The sequence below is a fragment of the Eublepharis macularius genome, chromosome 15 (genome assembly GCF_028583425.1).
Source record: "Eublepharis macularius isolate TG4126 chromosome 15, MPM_Emac_v1.0, whole genome shotgun sequence".
Lineage (NCBI taxonomy): Eukaryota > Metazoa > Chordata > Lepidosauria > Squamata > Eublepharidae > Eublepharis > Eublepharis macularius.
The window spans coordinates 57,846,436-57,868,346 of NC_072804.1; the positions used below are offsets into that span (position 1 = coordinate 57,846,436).

Below are 21,911 nucleotides of genomic sequence, written 5' to 3' on the forward strand. Positions count from 1 at the left end.
TGGGGAGACAATTCACAAGTGACCTGTTTGGTTCCGTGACGGGGCAAAGAGCCGGCCCAGCTGACCACTCTTTACCTCACCAAGCCTCTCTAAACAGGATTCAAGATGGCAGGCCCCCCACCTCTGGGAAGCCTGCAAGACGCAGAGTTCAGTACTCAACGACCACTTCAGCCTCTGGGCTATCTGTGAAACTGCCTCTCACCCTCCACAGCAGCTTCGCTCATCTGGACTGGGCCTTCTGCAGATACCACCCTGCAGGGGGGCAAAATCAACTGCTGCCCACACAGGGGCTTTCCTTGAGGTAGCCCCCGCCTTGTGGAATGGCATGCCTGAGGTCAGGAAAGCCCCCATTCGGACTTTCCGCCAACTGTGCAAAACTGATTTATTCAGGAGGGCTTTCTACCCTGATTCCAAGACTGTGTCAAATAGCTCTGAGAGATGCCTTGGTAGGGACAGGGGCTGTAGACAATGTTACTGGGTACTGTCTGCTGATGCAGGTATGTTCCTATTAGGTAGCTGGATGTTGCTAAAATGTCATGTTAATTACTCATGCTTTAATTCAGAAGGTTTCGTCCATGGGCTCAGCTTTATGCTAGTTTTCAAGTCTGTGGCTACCATACCCTATTGTATCTGTTTTCACTGAATATCCCAAGTTGATCATATTCTATTTTGCTCAGTTAATGTCCTAGCTAATTGATTATATTGTATTCAGTTGCAGTGTGTAATGATGCCTCTGACGAAGAGAGCTGTGGTTCTCGAAAGCTTATGCTACAGTAAAGTTGCATCTGACGAAGAGAGCTGTGGTTCTCGAAAGCTTATGCTACAGTAAAGTTGCATCTGACGAAGAGAGCTGTGGTTCTCGAAAGCTTATGCTACAGTAAAGTTGGTTAGTCTTAAAGGTGCGACTGGACTCTTATTTCTCTACTACAGACTAACATGGCTAACTCCTCTAGTAGTATGTAATCTGCCTTTGTTCTCAGTAAGGCAGACTATAAACAAACAATAGTAGCAAAAGTCATGAGAACAGGCCCTCGACACGAGTTGGGGTGGGGATGGAAGAAGGCCAAGAAGGAGCGGCATCACCCCAGCACCCAGAGGCTGGCACCAGGGATTCGTCCTGGTTTGGAAAGAGACGGGAAAGAGGAGACGAAGCCTGTCCACTTTCCACCCCTTTCTCCTTAGTCTTCCTCTCCTTTAGTTTCTGTGTTGCATCCTCAAGCTCATCCATGCCCTGAAGCCTCTCGCTGGCACGACTGGTTCCCCTGCACGACACCCACGGCTCAACCGCAGCCGAGAGCGGATGGCAGGCTGCCCTGCAAGCTGTGCCCAGAGGTGTTTCAAGGGATGGGGGACCAATGGCGACTGCAGCATCGGATCCGTGGCACAACTGTGGCGAAAGGGCCGCATCCTGCATGAAGCACCACTCTGCAAGAGGTGCCAATCCTGCGGCTCAACAGAGACTCCTTTGGAATTCTGAGCCAGCCCCACCTTGCCTGCTCCGTTTGCGGACATGCAGGTCCAAGGGCATCCTGGGCAGAATATCCATTGCGTCGCCTCCGCGATGATGCTGAGCAGTCGAGACAGTTCACACGTGCAGCGGCTACACTTTTCACAGAGAAGGCAAGCACGTTTCTACCAGGCCTGAACACCCCCCACCCACCCCCCGCACGGGTCCCTTCCTCTAAGCTCCGCCTTCCCTAGCAAACCCGCCGCAATCCCAAGGCCGCCTTCGCCAGGGTCCCCCGGAGGGGCAAGAGGCCCCACCCGCGCTCCAAAGCTCGCAGGATCACGACCCGCGTCCCCCCACCGGGGTGGCCCGGCAGCACCCGCGCTTGTGGGGCCGGGGCCAGGAGAGCCGCACGAGCCGAGGGGAGGAGGCGCGCTTGGGCCACGCTTGGGCAGCAGGAACGGAACCAGCGCCTGGGCCCAGGCCGGCAAGGCCCGGCTGCCTTCCCCGGCCCCAGCGCCTGTCCGGCCCGCGGCTGCCCTGCGCACGGGCGGGACTAGACAAGCATCGGAGAAGCCGCCGCCAGGCCAGCCGGGAGCCCCAGCTGCTCCGCGGGCGAGGAGTTCTCTGCCCTCCGCAGGGGCGTGGGGCCGAGCGGGCAATGGAGGGAAGCCGAGCCCGCCCCCGCCCCCCGGATCATGCAGCTGCAGCCGCGCTGGGCGCAGCGGGCGGGCCGAGGGAAGACCCCCGACGGCCATCCGCGGGCGCTCCGCGACGAGGCCCCGGGGGAAGAGGCCCCGCGGCCCGCCTTTCCGCCAGGCTCACGCGGGGCTCCGGCCCAGGCGAAAGCAAGGGCCGGGGGGGGGGGGGCGCCAGGCGCCGGGAGCGTCCCGCTGGCCGGCCGAAAAGGAAGCGCGGCGGGCCGGCGGATCCCCGCGCGAAAGCTTCGGGGGCGGCGGCTGCATGGGGAGGGAGGGGGCGCGGCGGCGGCAGAGGCCTCGGCCGACAGCGCGGGACTCTCGCTGGGCTGAGCCGGAGGGCGCTCGGCCTCCGATGCCGGGCTGCCCGGAGTCGCCCGCGGAGGGAGGGGAGGGGAAGGGGGGCGCGCCCGGCGGCGCGAGGAAGGCTCCCCGGGGCGGGCGGGGGCAGCGGAAGCGCGTTCCCCTCGGGGCGGGGGCTCACCTGCGCCTTCCTCCGTCGGGCTGGCGACCCCCGCCGCCCACCAAGGCCCGGCCGCCCCGCCTCTCCGCCTGCGCGACGGCCGCCGCCGCCAATGGGCGCCCGCCTGCGCGACGGCCGCCGCCGCCAATGGGCGGCCCCGTCGGCTCCCGCTGCCGCGTGCGGAGCGCGGAGCCGGGTGCGCGGCCTCGTGACGGGGCGGGGTTAGAACGCTGGCGGCGGGGCGGGGCGGGGCGGGGCGGGGCGGGGCGGCCAAAGCGAAGCCCAGACGGCGCTACGAGGGGGCTGAAGCCGTCCCGCCTCACGCTGCGCGGCCGCCTTTCGGATGCCCCTCGGCGCCTCGACGGGCGGGGCGCGCCGAAGCGGCCGCCGGGTGTTCGCCGCTCCCGCCAGCTTGGGAGGGGAACGCGGGCAGCAGCAGCAGCAGCAGCGACCCCGTCGAGGCCCGCGTCCCTGGGCGCCGCTCCTCGGCGCCGCCTGTCGAGCCGAGCCAGAAGCGCCTCGTGGCCGCGCCCGCGGGAGTTCCGAGGGTCAAAGGAGCCCCGGCCTTTCCCGGCTGCGGGGCGCCGAGATCCGCCTGCCCGTGGGGGGGGGGCTGCTGCCCCGCGCCTCCGGGCGCCTGACCGGGGGCGACTGCTGCGGCCAGATGGCCGGTCTCCGGCGGGGCGGGGCGGGCGGGGGCGCTGCCTCCGGGCTCGCCGCCGCCCGCTCCTCCCGCGCGGCGCAGGGATTGGCCGCGCCGGCCGCAGCATCTGCCGCTCCCCGGAGGGGTCCCTCCGTCTTTCCCGGCTGCCTGGCGGATGGAAGGGTCCGGGCGGGATGAGCTCCTCGGGGATCCATCGCGGGCATCTCCGCAAGTACGGTGAGCCGCCCGCGCGCGCCCGCTCCCTTCCCCTTCGAGCCCGTGCCAGGGCTGGGCTGGGCGGTTTGGAGGGAGGCGGCGGTCTTCGGCTCTTCGGCCCCTTTCCCAGCAGCTGTCCGGAGGCGCCTTGCAGGGGAGGCCTGAAGGAAGCGGGGATCTGCAGCCTGGGGTGTGTGTGTTGTGTGTGTGTGTGTGTGTGAGGGGGTCATGGGCCAGCCGCGCTTACCCTCCGCCCCGGCACTCTCTCTGAATGGCAGCCTCTAGGAGCCGGCTAGGAGAGCCTGGTTGGGATTCCTCAGTAGCCAGCGTGTGGCACTTTGCACATGCTCCGAAGTACCTTGGGCACCTGTTCTGTAGCTGAACAGTGACGCCACAAGGAGGCCCTCGAACTCCCTTCCTAGGGGCTGTGGCTTGATTTCATCACCAGCAACCTTTTATTGGCATTCAGTAAAAACAGTGTACGTCAAGCAGGGGGCGGCTTGAATGAATGCCCGGCCTGCCCTATTTCCAGTTCTTCTTTGGGCCTCACTGGGGGGCTGCTGGGGGACGCTTCAAAGCATCTCCAGGACAGGAGGAAATAAAAGCGCTGAGTGTGACCAGCGCTGCATCTCCGGGGCTAGAGTTGCACCCCAGCCCCTTACCAGAGACTGGATATGCGGAAATGGACAAGGGAAGTTTTTTACGCTGGAGGTGAGTAACATTCCATTAAGCCTCCATTTACGGGGGCAGGGCATTTCTTTAACCCGATGATTGGCAACCCCATTTAATAGTAAAGAGTCCAGCAGCACCTTTAAGACTGACCAACTTTATTGTAGCATAAGCTTTCGAGACCCACAGCTCTCTTTGTCAGATGCATCGTCAGCTTTCGAGAACCACAGCTCTCTTCATCAGAACCTCAGAGAGCTGTGGTTCTCAAAAGCTGATGATGCATCTGACGAAGAGAGCTGTGGGTCTCTAAAGCTGATGATGCATCTGACAAAGAGAGCTGTGGGTCTCTAAAGCTGATGATGCATCTGACGAAGAGAGCTGTGGTTCTCGAAAGCTTATGCTACAATAAAGCTGGTTAGTCTTAAAGGTGCTGCTGGACTCTTTACTATTTTGCAACTACAGACTAATACAGCTAACTTCTCTGGATTTATGACCGTGTTAAGATCCTGCTGCTAAAGCTATCTTCAGTTAACCTCATCCTTTCATCCCTCTCAGCTTGAGGCCCTCCATCTGCAGGACGTTGCGAAGAAGCTACCTGGCAGGGGCTCCCCCCCCCCAACCAGCCAGGCTGCTGTGTGGTGCAAACTCAACACACTCAGCCTTTGCAATATGAGAAAAATAGGATGGCTCTCTTTCGCCTGGTTCCTCTGCCTTTAATTGAAACTTGCTTACCTCTCTGCACCAAGAAACCTGGCCTGCTGGTTTCTACACCTGAAGGTGGTGTTCAGGGCACAGGAGCAGGCCAGGCTGTTTTTCCCCTGGTTGAGTGGCAATGCCATTTTCAAACCACAGCTGTTAATTTATCTTTTTGGATTTCTTGTTCCAAGCTCCTTTGCCTTTGCACAGCTGACCTTTCTTCAGCCCCGTCTTTCAACTCCCTCCTCTGGTTGAGGTGGCCGAAGGTGGGCTTCCTTGGACCCTCTTGGAGGCCTCTGCTGTGTTCCAGAATGGCATGGCCCCCCTCCCCCTGCAATGCCTTCATGGATTACAGCTGTTCGTATTTTATTGAGCTCTAATCCCAGGGTGGCCAAGAAAGAATTTAATCATCGTTTTAATCTGTTGGTTGCTTTGCGTGCTGTGTGTCAGGCCTGTGGCGGATTGATGGAAATGGAGTGTTTTTAGTAGCAAATTACTCTTCGGATAAACAAGGCATCCATCTACTCAGGGATAAGAGGGCCTCATGAGCCCCTGCAGGGGCGGACACAGGAAAATAAGGTGGAGGAGAACTGCTGAGAGGTCACGTCCTGGGAATCCTTGCTTCCCTTTAAGGTGACGGGGAAAGTGAATTTCTAATGCCCACAGCACTCTTCGGTGGGCAAAGGGCTCTGGTGTCCGGGGCCACATGTTGCCTGGGGTGCTACTTGCACCCCAGCAGTTCTCCTCCCTAGACAAGCCTCCCTCAGGTTGGCCTTGGGGGCGGCAGTGGATTGCTAGGCCCTGGGGCTCAGCGCCTGGTGCGTCATGCCTTCGGCTCTGCAAAGTGTTTTCTGTCATCTCGGCAGTGCTAGAGCCAGATGTGGGTCCTTGTCAATGAGCCAAAGGCACTCTGCGCATGCTCTGGCAGTTTCTCACAGCAGTCTTTCAGCCAACGTTGGCCTGCACTTGTCCTTTCCAGGAGGCTTCCTTTTTAAACAATGGAAAGAGAAGTTCCTCTCCCTCTCGCCGGATGGAAGCCTGCTCATCTGCCCAAACGCAGGAGCCCCTGCTGAGCTGGGCATCTCCCTGGGCACCAGCTGCGATGCCATCCTGGACGGGAGCGAGATCTGTGACCTGCCACGCCTTCCCTTGGGTGCCCAGCGGGACAGCTGCCTGGGGCTGAGCCTCAACGATGGGAGATCCCTGCTCTTTCTTGCCCCCAACACCCAAGAGTGCAGGTAGAGCGCTCCGGGAGGGTTCCTGTGCCCCAGGGGTGGCGGTGGGCCTCACCCACTGGTTCTCCCCCGCTAAGCAGTGAGGGGAGCTGCTTCACACTGGGATGCCAGGCAAAGCTCCGATCCATTTCTTCCTTGGCCATGGGCCAGTGGTTCAGGGGTGGAGCACCTCTTTAGCGTGCAGAGTTTCACTCCAAAGCAGCATCTCACACCTGAAGCAGGTGATGTGAAGGAAGTCCACTGAGACGCTGGGGAGGTGCTGCCGGTCAGAAGAGGCCGTGTCGGCCTTGGTGGGTGGGTGGTGTGATGCAGCAGAAAGGGGCTTCAGACTGGGGACATGACAGCTTCCATAAAAGGCATGGGGGCTTGTTTTTAGATACGTTTCTGGTATTAAAAAAAAGAGCATCCCCTCTAGCTTCTCTGGGCCTAGGAATGTGTGTGTGAAGGGGGCAAGAGTCACTTCCAGCGGGACCGTGCTCGGCGTGCGGGCAGAATCCTCTCCTGCTGTCACGGCACCCCCTTCCCCGCGAAGGCTGGCTTGGGGGCTAGCGTGCCTCTCCCTGACCCGGGGGCTGTAGATGGGTGGCCCTCCTCCTCCTGTGGACTGTTGCCCTTGGCCACAACGTGCCATCCAGAGAATGGTGTTGAGGGCGGGCAGGGGGGCTTTACCTGACAAAGATGTTTCTTTTTCCTCACCTTTCCACAGGCAGTGGCTGAACATCTTAAGAAAAGTCAAAGAGGTAAGAGCGACTTGCTAGAATAAGAATCAAGGGTGCAAAGATTTGGCAGCAGGGATCCAGGGAAGGTGTTGTACTGTTTGCTCTCCGGATACTAATTGGAGGGGGGTTACAAAAATATACCTTCAAAAGGCTTCTTGTTTGGACATGAGCGCTAATAATTCTGCATTATTAAAAGAAAAAAATTTTTTGTAAGATTTGTCAAAAAACTCAGAACATTTGAAGTGTCCGTTTCTTTTGAAGTGCAGTGAATGTATAGATGAATCTTGCGAAAATTTGGATTAAAACTTTGTTAGAGATGACTCAAAACTAGAACCAGTGGGATGAAAGTTGTCTGTCCAGATCAAGTCTGCTTTAGAAAGCTCCTGAAGCATTGCATATAAAAACGACCTGCTAATCAGATGTTCTCTGGAGGCCACCCCTTAATTCCAGACGAGCAGGGCGCTGGTGCTGGGAACGGCTTCCAGCCCCTGGTTCTGTCTGGCTCGAGGCTGATCCCCACAGGGTTTCCCAGGGAGGGCCTGAAAGTACCGGTGCTTCTCCCTTCCGCTTTGGTCTCCAGAGCTTCTCCCGGGGGTCTCCCTCCAGCTGCAAGGTCCACATCAACTTGCCAGCGAGGAAATGTTGCAGGAAAGGGGGAGCAGGTGCCCGAGGGAGCTGCAGGGAGTCGCCCGGCCTGAAGAGACCAGAAGGTATTTGGTTTGGTTCCTGCTCTGGGCTGCACGCATCCGATTGCTCAAGCTTTAAGTTGCACTTAACGCCGTTGCCTTCATTTGCATTGAGGTCACCGTGCAGGGAGAAGAGGGGGTGTAAACACTTGGCCCCACGTTATTCTCGTGGTCTGAATCTCACGTACGTGGGCCTGTTTGCCCCATGGGAGGCATCATACAGGTACCTGAATATAAAATGGGGCCAGGCCAAAGAGTTAACTCCCATCCCACAGCCTGATCCCAGCGGAGGCCTTGCATGCTTGGTGTCGTAGTCAAGAGCGCGGGACTCTAATCTGGAGAGCCGGGTTTGATTCCCCCACTTGAAGCCAGCTGCCTGACCTTGGGCTAGTCACAGCTCTCTCGGAGCTCTCTCAGCCCCACCCACCTCACAGGGTGGTTGTTGTGAACAAGCGGTTTGTAAACTGCTCTGAATGTGGCATTAAGTTGTCCTGAAGGGCAGTATGTAAATCCAGTGTTGTTGTTACTACTCTTTTTTCTTCCTTGTCCATAACAGGGGTTCCCTTTCTCTTCTCTGCAGCTGCCCGGACCAGCCTGCGCCAAGAACCTTGCCTCCGCCACAGCTCCCTGGCACGTGCCCGAGTGCAAGCTGCTTGCCTCTTGGTGGGGGGCGCTGCAGCCGGCCCCACAATGGGCTACATGGTCACCTCTGCCCACGCAGGACCGTCTACGGAGTCACACCCGCCAGACTTCAAAGAGCTAGGCTACCATCCAGCAGCCTGCGACACGGAATCGCAGTACGAAGCTCTGGATTACGAGGGGATGGACCAGGACTTTGATGTTCTGGAGTTTGGGGGCTTTGGCTTCTAGGCCCACTCGTTGCCTGGTCCAGATACCAGCTTTAAAGGGCTAAGGCAGAACCCTTTCTGCAGCGGGTGAAGGGGTGCCCGTTTCTTAGGGGCCTAAAAGTTGCCTCATGCCATGGGGCAGCCTTCTGGACCCCCAGGGTGATCCTGAACACGTGTTTTTCTTCCCCTTTCATTTTACTGTGCGTGTGTGGGGCGGCGGGGTGGGGGCATCTTAACAATGTAGTGATGGTAGATAGAGAATTTGGTTCCCCTTTTGTGTGGGGAGAGCCAAGGCTGGTATTTGTTCCTATCGGCTATTATCTTGTTTCTCTCTCTCTTTGCATTAAAGTTACTTTCTGTTGTTGTCTTTTCATCTGCTGCTCTTGGCAGTTATGAATGACCGACGGGTGTCAGGCAAGCACAGCAGGGGGAGGCCACCGTGGACAAGCTAAGGGTGAAAGACCTCCTGGCCTCCTTTGTCTGCCTCAGGGACTCTGGGCTCAGTCTGAGATGTGGAAATCAAAATATGACCTAGATGCCAGGGGTTACCAACTTCCAGGTGGGTCCTGAAGTTCTCCTGGAATCACAACTGGTCTCCAGCTAACAGAGACCAGTATAGGCACACTGCAGGGCCAGGGTCTCCAACGTAGTACCTGTGGGCACCATTGCACCCACCGATACATTTCCTGGTGCCCCCCAAGTGTTTTTAGAAATTGGGCGGGGCTTTTGCCAAGCATGGCTTCTGACTGGCCATTGGAGGTTTGATGGGCTGTGCAGATTTTTGAACGCGTTGCTTTGGCAGAGCTGCTTCCATAGCCTAAGAATCTCCATTGTGTGACTGAAGGGCAGCTGAGGCAGCCGTTTGGTGGCAGCCGTTTGGTTGCTGCACCCACCACACTGGCAGAACTCCAAATGTGCCCTCAGGCTCAAAAAGATTGTGGACCCGTCCTGCACAGCATCACATCCTCCTCCCAAAATTCCACTTCCCCTAGGCCGGCGGTTCCCAACCAGGGTTCTATAGGACATAGTCAGGGTTCCTGCAAGGAATTGTGTAATAAATAAATAAAAATTATGAAATAAGGAAAATTCAAAGCCTGCCTTGAAATACTGCAGTTATGTTAGCTTAAATGTAACAGCTCTTTACAAATAAATTTTCTTGGCAGTAATGTAGCAGTAATTGAATGGCGCTCTCCACCATCAACTTTTCCTGGCTTGTAAATGTCTTCATGGGCAGCGGTTTCTAGGGGTTTGAGACATTTGTTTAGGAGTTCCTCCACAGGAAAAAAGATTGGGAATCACTGGTTGAAACTGGTTTATGCCACAATCTCTGGTCAGTCTACCTGAGGTAAAAAACAAATCCCAGTTTGTGCTGGTCTCTCCACTTGTCTCTTGCTCCTAAGAGGGAGTGTGGCCTCCCAATGTCTCCGGGGCCTGGCAACTCGCCCAAAGAAGTAGGGCTGCTCAGGCAACTGCCACATTTAGAATAAACCCCATTTGTTAACTTTTCAGAGATCTTTTCACAAGCGCCTTTGTTTCCATGTAGTTAAACTTCCTTCTGTCCCATTCTTTGAACTCCAATCATCGGCTTGAGGTGGCTGAATGTGGACTTCGCTGGGCCCTTTTGGATGTCTGCTGCAGCACGGCATGCCCCCCCTCCCCGTAATGCGCCCGGGGATTATAGCTGCTGGCTTTTGAATGATCTCTAATCCCAGGGCAGCCAAGAGAGAATTTAATCATTTTAATCTGTTGGTTGCCATGTGTGATACTTGGTGAATTGATGGAAACAGAGCATCTTCGTAGCAAATCTCTCTTTGGGCTGAAGGAGGCGTAAGTGCCCCCTCTCTGGAATTAAAGGGCCTTGTGAGCCACTGCTGCAAGACCTGAAGGCAGAGGTGGCGCTCTCACAGGTGTTTTCAGGAAGGCCTTGTCTCAGGTGCACCCCAAATTATCTCTGATGGAGGGGTGCTTTGGTGCTGTTGCCCTGGTCCGCAGAGCCTTTGTAGAGCCTCAGGCAGAGGGGTACTGCCACCTGCTGCACCATCCTTGTCCCCTTGCCGAGACACACACCCCACTGGATGGTGTGCCCCCCCACAGCTTTGCTTGGGCAGCATCGTAGCCCAGAGGCTGCAGTGATATCAGCCCCCCGTACCTTCCACAGTTGCCTGGCATATGAATGATTTCAGCATGAGGAGAAATGATTGCCTTTTCCAGTGGCTAGGAAACCCTCTTCACCCCTTTTTATTTTACTTTGTGCGCTGCTGTTCCTTTCTGCAAATGGCCACTGGGGCAGCCGGCGTGGGGACGGGCAGCTCTTTACCCGACTCCTGGTTTTGGCTGGTGTCTCCCTATGGGCCTTTGGACTCCCCCCACCTTAATACTAAAAGGAAAAAACGTATGTTGTAGATTCAGAACAACAACTCTAAACGCCAAGGGCATAGCAGCAGATTCTGATCATACTGAACAAGGGGGAAAGGCAGCTTATTTGGAGACCTTAAAGAGGAAGCTGTGTGGCCAAGCCCTGTGTGGGGCAGATGTCTGGGGCAGCCCAGCATTCCGTGCAGCTGTTCTCAGGCCCCTTGATCAGAGTTGCCCGCTCGGTGCTAGTCGATTGCTTTGCTCCCTTTGCACCCTTTGCCTTTCTGGTTTATCTTTTTCTTTCCAGATCAATGGGTGATACAGCATGTAAACTAGTAACTAATGGAAGTTGACATTTTAATATGATTTAATTTATTGCATTTCTAGCTCACCCACCCTGCAAGTGGGCTCAGGGTGGGTAACAACATTAATAGTAATACAATGACATGAAATACAATACACAATCAATAATTCAATACAAGATAGAAAATTAAAACCAAATCCAGGCAGCAATGTGTGATGTTAATACACCTCATCAGGAATTCGTTAAGGGGGAGAGAGCAGCTTGCAGGCTGTTTATTTTCTCAGTCAAGCCTGTGCATTAATACTGAAACCCCTGAGGCAGGATGCCAAGAGTTTAAGACAGCAGAAGAGCGTGTGTGGATGGCGGGCACTGCAATGCTGGCCCCTCTCAAGGGCTCCAAAGTTGCCCTCCCCTGCCTGCCCTCGCCCCTCAGCCCCTCCACAGCCTGCATTCATACCATTTATTTGCAAGCTCCGTTCATAGCAGATTTCTCTTTGGTTCAGGAAACTCAACATTCTATATAACACCCCAAAGTTATATCATTAGAAAACACTACAATTACACACATACTAATAAAACAAACAAGAACAACTAATCAACAAACAAGAATAAAAACATAATGCAGAGAAAAACAACAATAAACACAAACTAAGCCAAAATGTTTCCAGTTTTCTCCAAAACAAATATTTGTACCATGTCAAATTTACACTTTCTCTAGATAATGATTAAAAGGTATCTTTTTTTCTAACATCAAAATTCCTTAGTCCATAAATCCACAAATCAAATCTATTTCATGTAAGTAATCTATGAAGGGTTTCCATTCAGCAACAAACTTACGGACTGACTTTTTTCTAATCAGTGAAATAAACTTTGCCAGTTCCAGCATCTTTGTCAGCCATTCCACCACTGAGGGCAAGGTCAAATTCTTTCAGTTTTGAGATATAATAGTCTTGCTGCAGTAATCATATGTAAAAAAAAGGTTGCTGGCACATTTTTCCAACTGAGAGTCCATCTTTCCTTAGCACCCAAAAGTTCTTGAAAAATAAAATCCTAGAAGAACCTGTAAACATCAGAGTGGCCTTTTCTGTTCTGCCGCTCTAAAGCAACCCTCTTCAGGCAAGTTACGCCCAGAGGGCCCCCCCCCCCTCTCTCCCTTCCCCAAAGAACCGCAGAGCAGGTCACCAGGGACGAGGCTCAGCTGGTACTGGCGCGGGGCCTTCCCAAAGCCGCTGTGTTCTGGGGAGATGTCAGTGCCCTCCGAGGGGAAGGGGAGACACCGGGGCACAGTTCTGGAGGATGGTGGTGAAATAGAGGAAGAGCTCCATCCGAGCCAGGCCTTCTCCAGGGCAGGAGCGCTTCCCTGAAATCGTAGAGAGGAGGAGCTTGGCCACTGCTTCCATTCCAAAAGGCCACTAATGAGTTCCTATTGTTTCTCAAAAACATCCCTTTTCACTCTCCGTCTTGGGTCATAACCCAGGAGCAAGCTTCCCTCAATATGCTTGGCACTAAAATGGGCGACTTTGCCACGCATGACATATTCTAACCCTAAGCCAGGGACTCAGAAATATATGACTTTGTACATCTTTTTAAAAAAACCTTCCCCAAAAGTGACGGCCTCGGGAGGACTGAGCTCGGTCCAGGAGACGCGGAATGTTAAGAGCTGCTGAGCATCAGATAAAGAGAAAAAACGACACAGAACCCTGTGAGGGACAGGTGAATTCCCCCTTCTGACACTCCATCGAACCTCAAGGTACCTGCAGTGGGTTTGTCTGATCCGAAGGGCAAGAGCCACATACAAACATACCACGCACATACAAACAATAATCAAGGCAAACAAAACGGGGACATAGCCCTGCCCAGCACCTGCTAATGCATTTACATTTTGTTGAGTTTCAGATTCAGACAGGAGGGACTTCATGGGAGCTCCCACCCCTCCGTGGAAGGGCGGTATTTAGAAACCTCACAAGAGGATGGTTTGGGGGAAAGAGTTCTTTTTTTTTAATTTTTATTGGTGAGTACATAGTTATTACATACATTCCCCATCATACCTAATTTATTTCAACCCCCACCCTTTCCCTCCCCCCTCCTTATAGACTTCCAACAGCTTTCCAACCCTTAACCTATCTTATTACTTAACTTATTTTCCATTAAATTCTTCTAAATCATATATGTATTATATCTCTTACTCTAAGCATATTGGGGGAAAGAGTTCTCAGGCAATGCTTACCTGCCGAGAATGACATAAAGGCAGCAGATTTCTTAAACATGCTTCTGTCATCTAAGAAGTGCCCCGGAATGGGATTAAAGGTCTCTCTGGTGCTTCAAACTGGTTCGGGTCGTGCAAGACAGAATTCAGCACTGGGAAAACTGTGGTGCCCTTCAAGATGAGGCACAAGGGGAGAAAAGAGGAAAGGCATAACGAGGGAGCACCCCATAAGCCGGCACTATTTCTCACCGCTCAGATCTGGACTCGGTACAGGTTTTTTTTATTAAAAAAAAATAACATACAAAGCATATAACATCAAAGAAAAACCGGCAAAGGAAAAGATTGACGCCAACATAATAAAAGGGAGGCAAATGCCACGGTCCGGCTCATAACCAGTTCATAACTCCATCAGAGAAACAATTAGCATCCGTATCCTCAGATAAAAGTCCTGTCCTGAGGGTTTACATTAAATGGAATAATCTCATTCTCAGCAAAATATTGCAATATCGCTACGGTTCAAACTACCGGTACATTCGGGGCAACTCTAGCTTCCAGGCTTATGTGTTGCAAGGAATTGTACAGGATTACTATGAAAGTACAGAATTGTGGATCTCAGAATCCAGAAAATGTTACACGGCAAGTTTCTAACTCTCCAGCCTGGCTGGTGATTACCCAACCTCCGAAAGCAGGAGCAACCCCAGGGAACCACTCCCCCTTCCCCCCCTCCCTCTCCACCTGAAGAAGTGCATTTCCAGCAAAAGAGAGCCTCTAACTTACAGCCAGTGTGGGACTGCTAAAAGATTTTGTGGGAAGTACCTCTTCCACACTCAACACATAATTAACATGTGGGACTCATTGCCACAAGATATAGCAACAACTACTAGATTGGTGGTGGAGAGTGCCCTCAAGCTGTGACACTGAGAGATCTGTCTTTTGGTGCTATACCTCTGAAGATGCCAGCCACAGCTGCTGGCGAAACGTCAGGAACTACAATGCCAAGACCACGGCAATACAGCCTGGAAAACCCACAACAACAATAATGACATACTTTGTAAACCGCTCTGAGTGGGCATTAAGTTGTCCTGAAGGGCGGGATATAAATCGAGTGTTACTGTTATTGCTTAGCTTCTAAGATCTGATGAGATCAGGCTCACCTGGGCTATCCAGATCAGGGCAACTACTAGCTTAGATAGCTTTAAAAGGTGATGAGAAACATCCATAGATATCTGACCAAATGGCTGGGATGGCCTTTGCAGTGTGAGCTCCCCGAAGAGGACGGCTGGCCACTGTTGGACACAAAATGTTTGTCTAGGTGGAGACTTTGTTTTAATCCTGGAAAGGGCTTTTTCTGGAATGGGCTGAGCATCCGTACCTTAGGAATTGTGTATCCTGCAAACACGGTGTCCCGGGTAACAGAGCGGGGTATCCCAAGCGGGTTAATGTCAATGAATCTCTGGATCTCATGGATGACAGCATCTGTGTAGGGCATGTCCTGTCTGTCCTCCATCGACAGAGCCCTGTTCTGCCCGGCCACTTGCTCTATCTCCTCTTGGATTCTCTCTGTGAAGCAGCAGGCCGGGAGAGAAGAGTCACAACCAGCAAGACCCACTTCTCTCATGCTGGTCAGAGCTCACCCCAAGGGTGCGTTTCCCACCCAGGCGGGTGCTCTGCTGGATGTAGCTCCCTTTCCAGCTCGGCTCACCAGTGACGTGAGGATACTTCAAGAGAATCAGCAGGCCGTATCTCAAGGTGCTGCTGACGGTCTCCGTGCCAGCGAAGAACAGGTCCAGGGCAGAGAGGATGAGGTTCTCCCTGTGGAACTCGGTTCTGGGGTCCCCCTTCTCCTACAGGCAAAGGGAAGATGAAGCACACGGCGGGGCCCTCAGCAGCTGTGGACAGCTGTCCTTCCCTGTTTTGGTGTGAAGGTGGCCACAGAGACATACCTGTTGCATCTGGATCAGGAAGGCGTCGATATAATCCCGGGGGGAAACGGTGTCCAACGAGTCCTCGGTGTTTCTGAACTATCTTGGCCACGTACCTCACTTGCTCCTCAAAGTTCTCAAAAAGCCTGTTGCGCGGACCAGGCAGGTGCTTCATGACTTGCGGGAAGAGGACATACAACTGCAAAGGGCAAATTAAAGTAAGGGGCACACCACACCCTTGCAGAGAAGGCCAGGGCCAGGCCTGTGTCTAAGTCTGGCTGTATGGCTAAATCGAGGCCACGCAGATAACCCTTCCGGTGTGGGATCCGGAGCCCTTGGCCCTGCGGGGAACTGGGACTTGACCTAAGAAGGGCCCGAGAGCAGCATGAGGCACAGGGTAGAGGTCCGTGTACGCTTTCAGAAACAAAAACACAGCATGTGGGTGGAGAGAGCTCCTCTCTCCACGAGGCACTATGAGAGCCAACAGGGGTAGCAGACGTGGGCCCAGGTCCCCCCCACCTTTGCCACAGCCGCCTTGTCCCGAAAAGAAAGGAGAGGTGGGCTTGAGGTGTAGCCAGTTTGGTGTAGTGGCTTCCACTGCGTGAGAGTGAACGGCTTTAACATTCCAGTATTATTTTGAAGTTGTGGAGATGTGACGTGTGACATGTTTAGCTGAACAGCAACCCAAACCTTGCATCTTCCGGAATTCCTCCAGGAGGAACTGAATTTCCTCTCGGATCCGCTCCTCAATGGGCCGCCTCCCCACCCCCAAATTCCGAAGTGTGCTGAGGGTGAAGCGCGCATCTGCCTCCAGCTCCTCCCATTGCCGAAAACAATCCCTGGGAAGAAGAGAGGAGGGTCCGCTGCAATCCGACTGGGGAAGAAGAGAAGGCGGGCAAGACCCCCCCCCGCCGCCTCAGGAATCTGCTCCCACATTGGAGCTGGAGGGGCCAGTCCCAGCACGGGACCTCGTGCCCTTCCCAAGCGGTCAGAGCTCACCAGAAATGCCCCTCAACCGGGGTGGGCCGACCCTTACGCCAGCATTCCCGTAGCCCCCTTGCTCTGAAACCAAGGACAGCCTTTGCTCCCACGACTCTTTGAGGGAACCCGTTACACTGTCAAAAAAATTTACGCTGGAAAAGAAAAAGCTGCTGAGAAGCCAGGGTCACAGGTAGTTGTCACAACAGAGAATCTCCCGTGTGGTATTATGTCTCCACAATGGTTTTAATAAAGGATATATTAATTGAGTACTGTTTCACAAATTTGTTTATACAGAGTAAGGGATGTAAAAAACAATTTGTATATTCTTTTGTTTCTCTTGACACAACCATATACTACACCATATATTGCAACCTCCCTAGACCTCAATTATACAGGCATCTTATGCGTTCTAAAAACAATTCATTAAAGTGTCCCGTGCTCAAAGTGCTATCATGGATGTTATTAAAGTGCAATTGCTTTTGGCATCCTATGACACTATTTCTCATATAGAACTCGATTTGCCTTGCATACAGGTACAATACAGGTACAGTATAAGGGTAATTCCAGACACTGTGAATGTCACAGATCAAAAAGACCTATAATCATAGGTACACGTAGTTGGTTCTGTGACTGCATTCTCTAACGGACGGTCCAGATCCTTGTAAGGTCCGTTTCCAAGCTTCTTTCTCAAAGAGCACAGATGCTGGAAAATACACATAACAATATAATACATTCCCAAATTTTAAAACATACAATAGTATATTCATATTACAATATACTCACTCAAAGATTCATCATAGTTAACCTTCCATATCCCTCTTTGATTTGTCAATTACTTCCATTTGTGTCCCATTGACTAACAGCTGTATTATCTACAGAAAGCCATCCACGCCCTAATCACACAATCTCCGTCCTTAAAGTAACATTGTTATTATCCCAGAAAGCAGGTGTAATCGTTGGCTATATTTAAGCCATTTGGCATAAGAGTGTTGAGTTTATATATCCAGAATGTCTCCTTTTGATGCAACTCCCTATTTGCTGCTATGTGTTCTTTCTTCCGAGTTTTAAATAAAATGGTGAACAACATTTCCCTTTCACTATGCTTTTTTTCTAGGTAATGCTGGACCAAAGGAGCCTCTGCTACATTATTCTTAATCCTAGACTGATGTTCACTGAGTCTCGTTCTAATGGAACGTGCAGTACTTCCCACATACAATAATCCACACGGGCATCTCAGGGCATATACCACTCCTTCCGTGCCACAGTTAACAAATTCTTGTGTGGTTTCAATTCCTAGTTGATTCAAGTCTTCTGTGGTCATTATTAGGGAGCACTGTTTACATCTACCACATCTGTACAGACCTCTTGGTAGTCCTGTACCCCTTGGGTCGTTGTCATAGTTCAAGTCTGAATGTATGATCTGATCTTTAATATTCCGTGTCCGTCTAAAGGCTACTAAAGGAGGGGTCCCACAGCCCGGGATGTCGTTGACAAGTGGCCAATGTTTCAAAATTGCCCTTCTAATAGCATTGGCTTTATTGCTATAATCAAAGACCCCCACAATTCGTTCCCCTGTTGTTCGTTCCTTTGGTGTAATTAAATCTTCCCTGGCTGTTCCATCAGCACGTAGTCTGGCTTTAATTAAAACCCTATCAGGGTATCCCCGTTGTTTAAGATGTTCCTGCAAGATGTTACTTTGGGCAATATAATCAGACTCCCTGGTGGAATTTCTTTTTAGTCGTAAAAACTGACCCAACGGTAGATTAGCCCTTAGATGTCCTGGATGAAATGATCTATAATGAAGTAGTGAATTCTTGTCTGTTCTCTTCTTAAACGGTTTTACTGCCAAGGTTCCATCCTCCTTCTTGTATACTGTCACGTCCAGATAGTCCACGGACTCCCTACTAGTATTCCAAGTGAACTTGATGTTGGGGTGTATACCATTCATCCAGTCCCCCAAATTCTGAATATCAACATTCTCATTCATCACTAGGAAAAGGTCGTCTATAAAACGGACAAATACGATAATGTCTTTCCAAAATGGATTAATTGCAGGATTGCAAAAAAAATCCTTTTCCAACCATCCCATAAAGAGATTTGCTATACAAGGTGCTGCGGAGCATCCCATCGCAACTCCTCGGAGCTGAACATAAAAGTCGTCCTCCACTCTGAAATAATTATTTTCTAATATTATCTCTAACAGTGATATCAGAAAAAAGGTGGGTGGATGTAGAGACTCCCTCTGATCTAAGGTATTCATTACCACTAGGCGTGCCTCTTCATGTGGGATGCTGGTATACAATGAAGCAACATCAAGTGTTGCCAGTATTGCCCCTGTTGGTAATTTATAACCTTCAAACTTCCTCACGAAATCCCCCGTGTCTAGTAAAAAACTAGGTAATTTCCTTACAAAGCCCTGCAAAAGAAGTCCAAATACCTGGATAACGGGTTCCAAAACCGAATTACTTCCCGATATTATTGGGCGCCCTGGGGGGGGGGGAACCCCTCCTTATGGATCTCTGGTAATATATACATAACTGGTGTTCTAGGGGACGGGTTAATTAAACCTGTGTGTTCTAATTCCGTGATATATCCCAGGGCTAGTGCTTCATCCACTGTCACCTTTATTAATAGACTGATCTTCTTTACAGGATCGTTTGGGATGGGTTTATAGTCCATTTCGTTGTTTAGCTGTCTATTTATTTCCTTCATGTAGTCCTTTTTATCCATCAGCACAATTGCACCCCCTTTATCAGCCTCTTTTATTATAATAGAGTCATCAGATCTCAAGTTCCTTAGAGCCATCCTCTCCTCCCTCCGTAAGTTATTGTGGGCGCTACCCCCACGGGCTTCTATGCTGCCAATTTCTTTCAATAACATTTTTTCAAAAGTCTGTACATAAGGATTGTTAACAGTGGGAGCAAAGGAGGAACGTTTATGTATGCCGGTTTCCTTTCTTGCAAGTGCATTGCCACCGAAAAAAACTCCCAGTTTGATTTGTCTCACCAACTTGAAGACGTCTATCCTGGTTTGAAAATCATTGTATCTGGGGGTCGGTACAAAGCCCAATCCTTTGTTCAAAGCCGCCTTTTCTATATCTGACAAGGTTCTGTTCGAGAGATTCACCACTAGGTCAGTCTCCCCTGTTGCTGTCAAGTCCGTCTCCCCTTGTTGTGCCGGCCCCCTCGTAAAAAATGTCCCCTGTCTTCATAGTTGCGTGTTCTATTCCCCGGGCGCACTGACATAGATCTTGTAGACACCCCTTCTTCCAATGAGGTGTCAGTATCTTCTCCCTCTGTAGTCTCCATGTCAGAGGAGTGAGTAAGGGGACTGGACCAGGAGACCTTCTTCTTCTTAGTATTATCTTCATTCCACCAGCTGTATACACGTCCCATGGCATAGTCCCTATTATCCCTTTGGTACTTCCTCACCTTAATTTCCTTCATTTTATTCTCAAAGTCTTTTACTTGTTTTTTGTTGTACAGGGTCACAGGTAGGGCAACCCGCCCCAGGTGATGCTAGCCAGCGTGGTGTAATGGTTAGAGTGTCGGTCCAGGATCTGGGATCTCTCATGGAAGCCGATTGGGTGACTTTGGGCCAATCACACATTCTCATCCAAACCTACCTCACAAGGTTGTTGTGAGGATAAACTGGAGAAGTGGAGAACAATGTAAGCAGCTTGGGGTCCCTATTAAGGAGGAAGGCGGCTGTAAATGAAGGAAATGAAGAAGGAAATAAAATACACAGCACCTAGCCCACCCCGGGCTGTCGAGAAGCACCACCTCACAGCCCCGAGCCGGCTTTTGTCTTCCTCCCGGGGCCTCTGCCCGTCTTCCCTGTCAAGGCGAGTTCTGCCCGGGCCCCAAAGTCCCCCGCCGACGTCGCTGTTTTGTCACCACACAGCACCACAACCCGCGGGGCCCGAGGCAGATGGTGAAAACCTCTCCGTGTTTCTCCCTCAGCTGGACCCCACCGGACCAGGGAAGGGAGCGCGGGTTAACCAATCGCCCTGGATTGGGTCTTCCAGGTCCCCCCCCCCCGCTCTTCGCTAAGCCCCGGGGCTGCTCCCCAGACCCCCGTGTCACTGTAGCCCTTCGTTTAGAGCAAGTGTCCATCCCGCTCAAAAACCACATTAGACATTAGCCAGCCTAAAACCGAAAGCGGGTGAGAAGCCACCCGGAGCCGACCCGCAGCGGGCGGGCCACCGCCTTGCCACCGCCCTCTGGGGCTTCCAGCGCCCCCTGCCTTGTTTCCCGGAGTCCCGAAGTCAAGCCAGAGCAGAAGGGGGGGGGGCCTCGAGTCCAGGCGCATTTAGGCTGGCCCCAGGGGGGAGGTCTGCAGCCCAGCCTGACCTGGGCACCGGGAGCCCCTTGCGCTGTAAGGTGGTCCCGAGGCGCCCAGCAGCAGGAAAGGCCAGCAACAGGGAGGTGGCCGCGTGCACACTTACTCAGGAGTAGTCCCGTGAAACCCAGCGGGACCCCGCGACTGTCTGCGGGGCGTGTGATCTGGGAGAGGGAAGGTGCCCGGGAGCGCACAGGGAGCGTCTGGCTGGGCGGGCCCCCGGTCTGGGGGCCTCGCTTGCCTCCCCGGCCGCCCCCGGGGCTGGCCAGGGGCGCCGGGCTGGCGGCGCCTCTGCAGCGCGGAGCGGCTGTGGAAGGTCGCGGCGGGGCGCCGGGCTGCCTCGCCGCTCAGCCCGGCCTGCCTCGCAAGGCTGTTGTGAGGACAACCCGGAGAAGCGGACAGGCGGCGGCGGCGGCGGCTGAGCCGCGCCCAGGCCGCGCGGGCTGACCTGCCGGAGGCTGTGCAGCACCGAGGCGCCGCGCAGGTGGCCCAGACTGCCCAGCAGCAGGGGCAGGCGGGCGGGTCCCGGGGGCAGGCGGCGGCGGCGGCAGCAGGAGGGCGAGGCCCAGCCAGGCCGCCATCGCCTCCGGGCTGGCGGCAGACGCTCCCTCGGCCGCCCCGGCCTCCCGGGAGAGGCGGCGCGCAGGGCAGCCGCGAGGGCCGGGACGCCGCGCCCCGGGGGTGGGGGCTGCCAAGCGGCCGGCTCAGGTTGCCGCCGCCGGGCTGGCAATGCCTGGGCAGCTGGGCGGCGGGCAGGGCCAGGGGGCGGCGAGAGGGACCCCAGGGCTGCCGTCGAAGGGCGAGAGGCGGGCCCCGTCGCCCCTTAAACGCCGGCTGGGCTGGGCTGGGCTGGCTCCCACGGCAAGGGGTCTTTTTCCCCGGGGAAGCCCTGCGCCCCCTCGCCGGGAGCTCTCCAGCCCCCGCCTGGAGGTGGCAAGCCTCGACCCCCCCGCTGCGCCGGGGCCGCCCTGCCGCTCCTCCCTCGAGGAGCGTCGTCGGGAAAGCAGCCCTCCCCTCCCCTCCCCTCCCCTCGCGGCTTTCTCCCCCGCCAAGGCCGCGGCGGAGTCTGCCGGGGAGGGCTCGGGGCCGCGCTCGCCGCCCCCGCAGGCCGCCTCGCCTCTTTTCGGGGTGCCGCAGAAGGGGCCGTGGCGGGAAGAGCGCGGCGGCCTCCCCGTCGGAAGGGCTTCCGTGGGCGTTTCCGAGCGCCTGGCCCGAGAGTTGCCGCCGTCGCTTCCAGAGGGCCGGAGAGCCGGCCGTGCCAGGCGCGCCTTCAAGGCTGCCCTGGTCTTCGGGGCTGGGTGCGCCTCTGAATACGCGAGGGACTCGTCGTGGCCCAAGACCCAAAGCGGGGCCGCCCCGTCTAGGGAAGTCTTTGTATAGCAGCGCAAAGATCCGGATCCATGAAAAAATGCTCGCGACGGCGCGGGCCCGCGTCGGTCTCAAGCAACTGATCCAAGTCACGGAAGGGGCAGCAGGCCGCCG

At 53.9% G+C, this 21,911-nt stretch overlaps 1 protein-coding gene and 1 pseudogene across 1 annotated transcript; one reads left to right on the plus strand and one right to left on the minus strand.

The window, feature by feature from the left end:
* The first annotated feature begins 1,510 nt into the window (after positions 1 to 1,510).
* On the plus strand, positions 1,511 to 8,693 carry LOC129343010 (collagen alpha-1(I) chain-like). The gene is made up of 6 exons (XM_054998970.1): positions 1,511 to 1,620; positions 1,702 to 3,488; positions 5,812 to 6,070; positions 6,774 to 6,807; positions 7,367 to 7,496; positions 8,053 to 8,693. Exons 1-6 carry the CDS (start codon positions 1,511 to 1,513, stop codon positions 8,340 to 8,342), a joined length of 2,610 nt encoding a protein of 869 aa, XP_054854945.1. The 3' UTR covers positions 8,343 to 8,693.
* Positions 8,382 to 21,010, minus strand: LOC129343011 (cytochrome P450 2B4-like; annotated as a pseudogene).
* Between the last annotated feature and the right edge of the window lie 901 nt (positions 21,011 to 21,911).

What these genes read in the sequence shown, in the direction of transcription:
- LOC129343010 (XM_054998970.1), top strand. Translation starts at nt 1,511, where the DNA reads ATGCAGGTCCAAGGGCATCCTGGGCAGAATATCCATTGCGTCGCCTCC. An exon ending in CGGGCATCTCCGCAAGTACG is followed by an intron (nt 3,489 to 5,811) that starts GTGAGCCGCCCG and finishes TGTCCTTTCCAG; the next exon opens with GAGGCTTCCTTTTTAAACAA. An exon ending in TCTTAAGAAAAGTCAAAGAG is followed by an intron (nt 6,808 to 7,366) that starts GTAAGAGCGACT and finishes TTTGGTCTCCAG; the next exon opens with AGCTTCTCCCGGGGGTCTCC.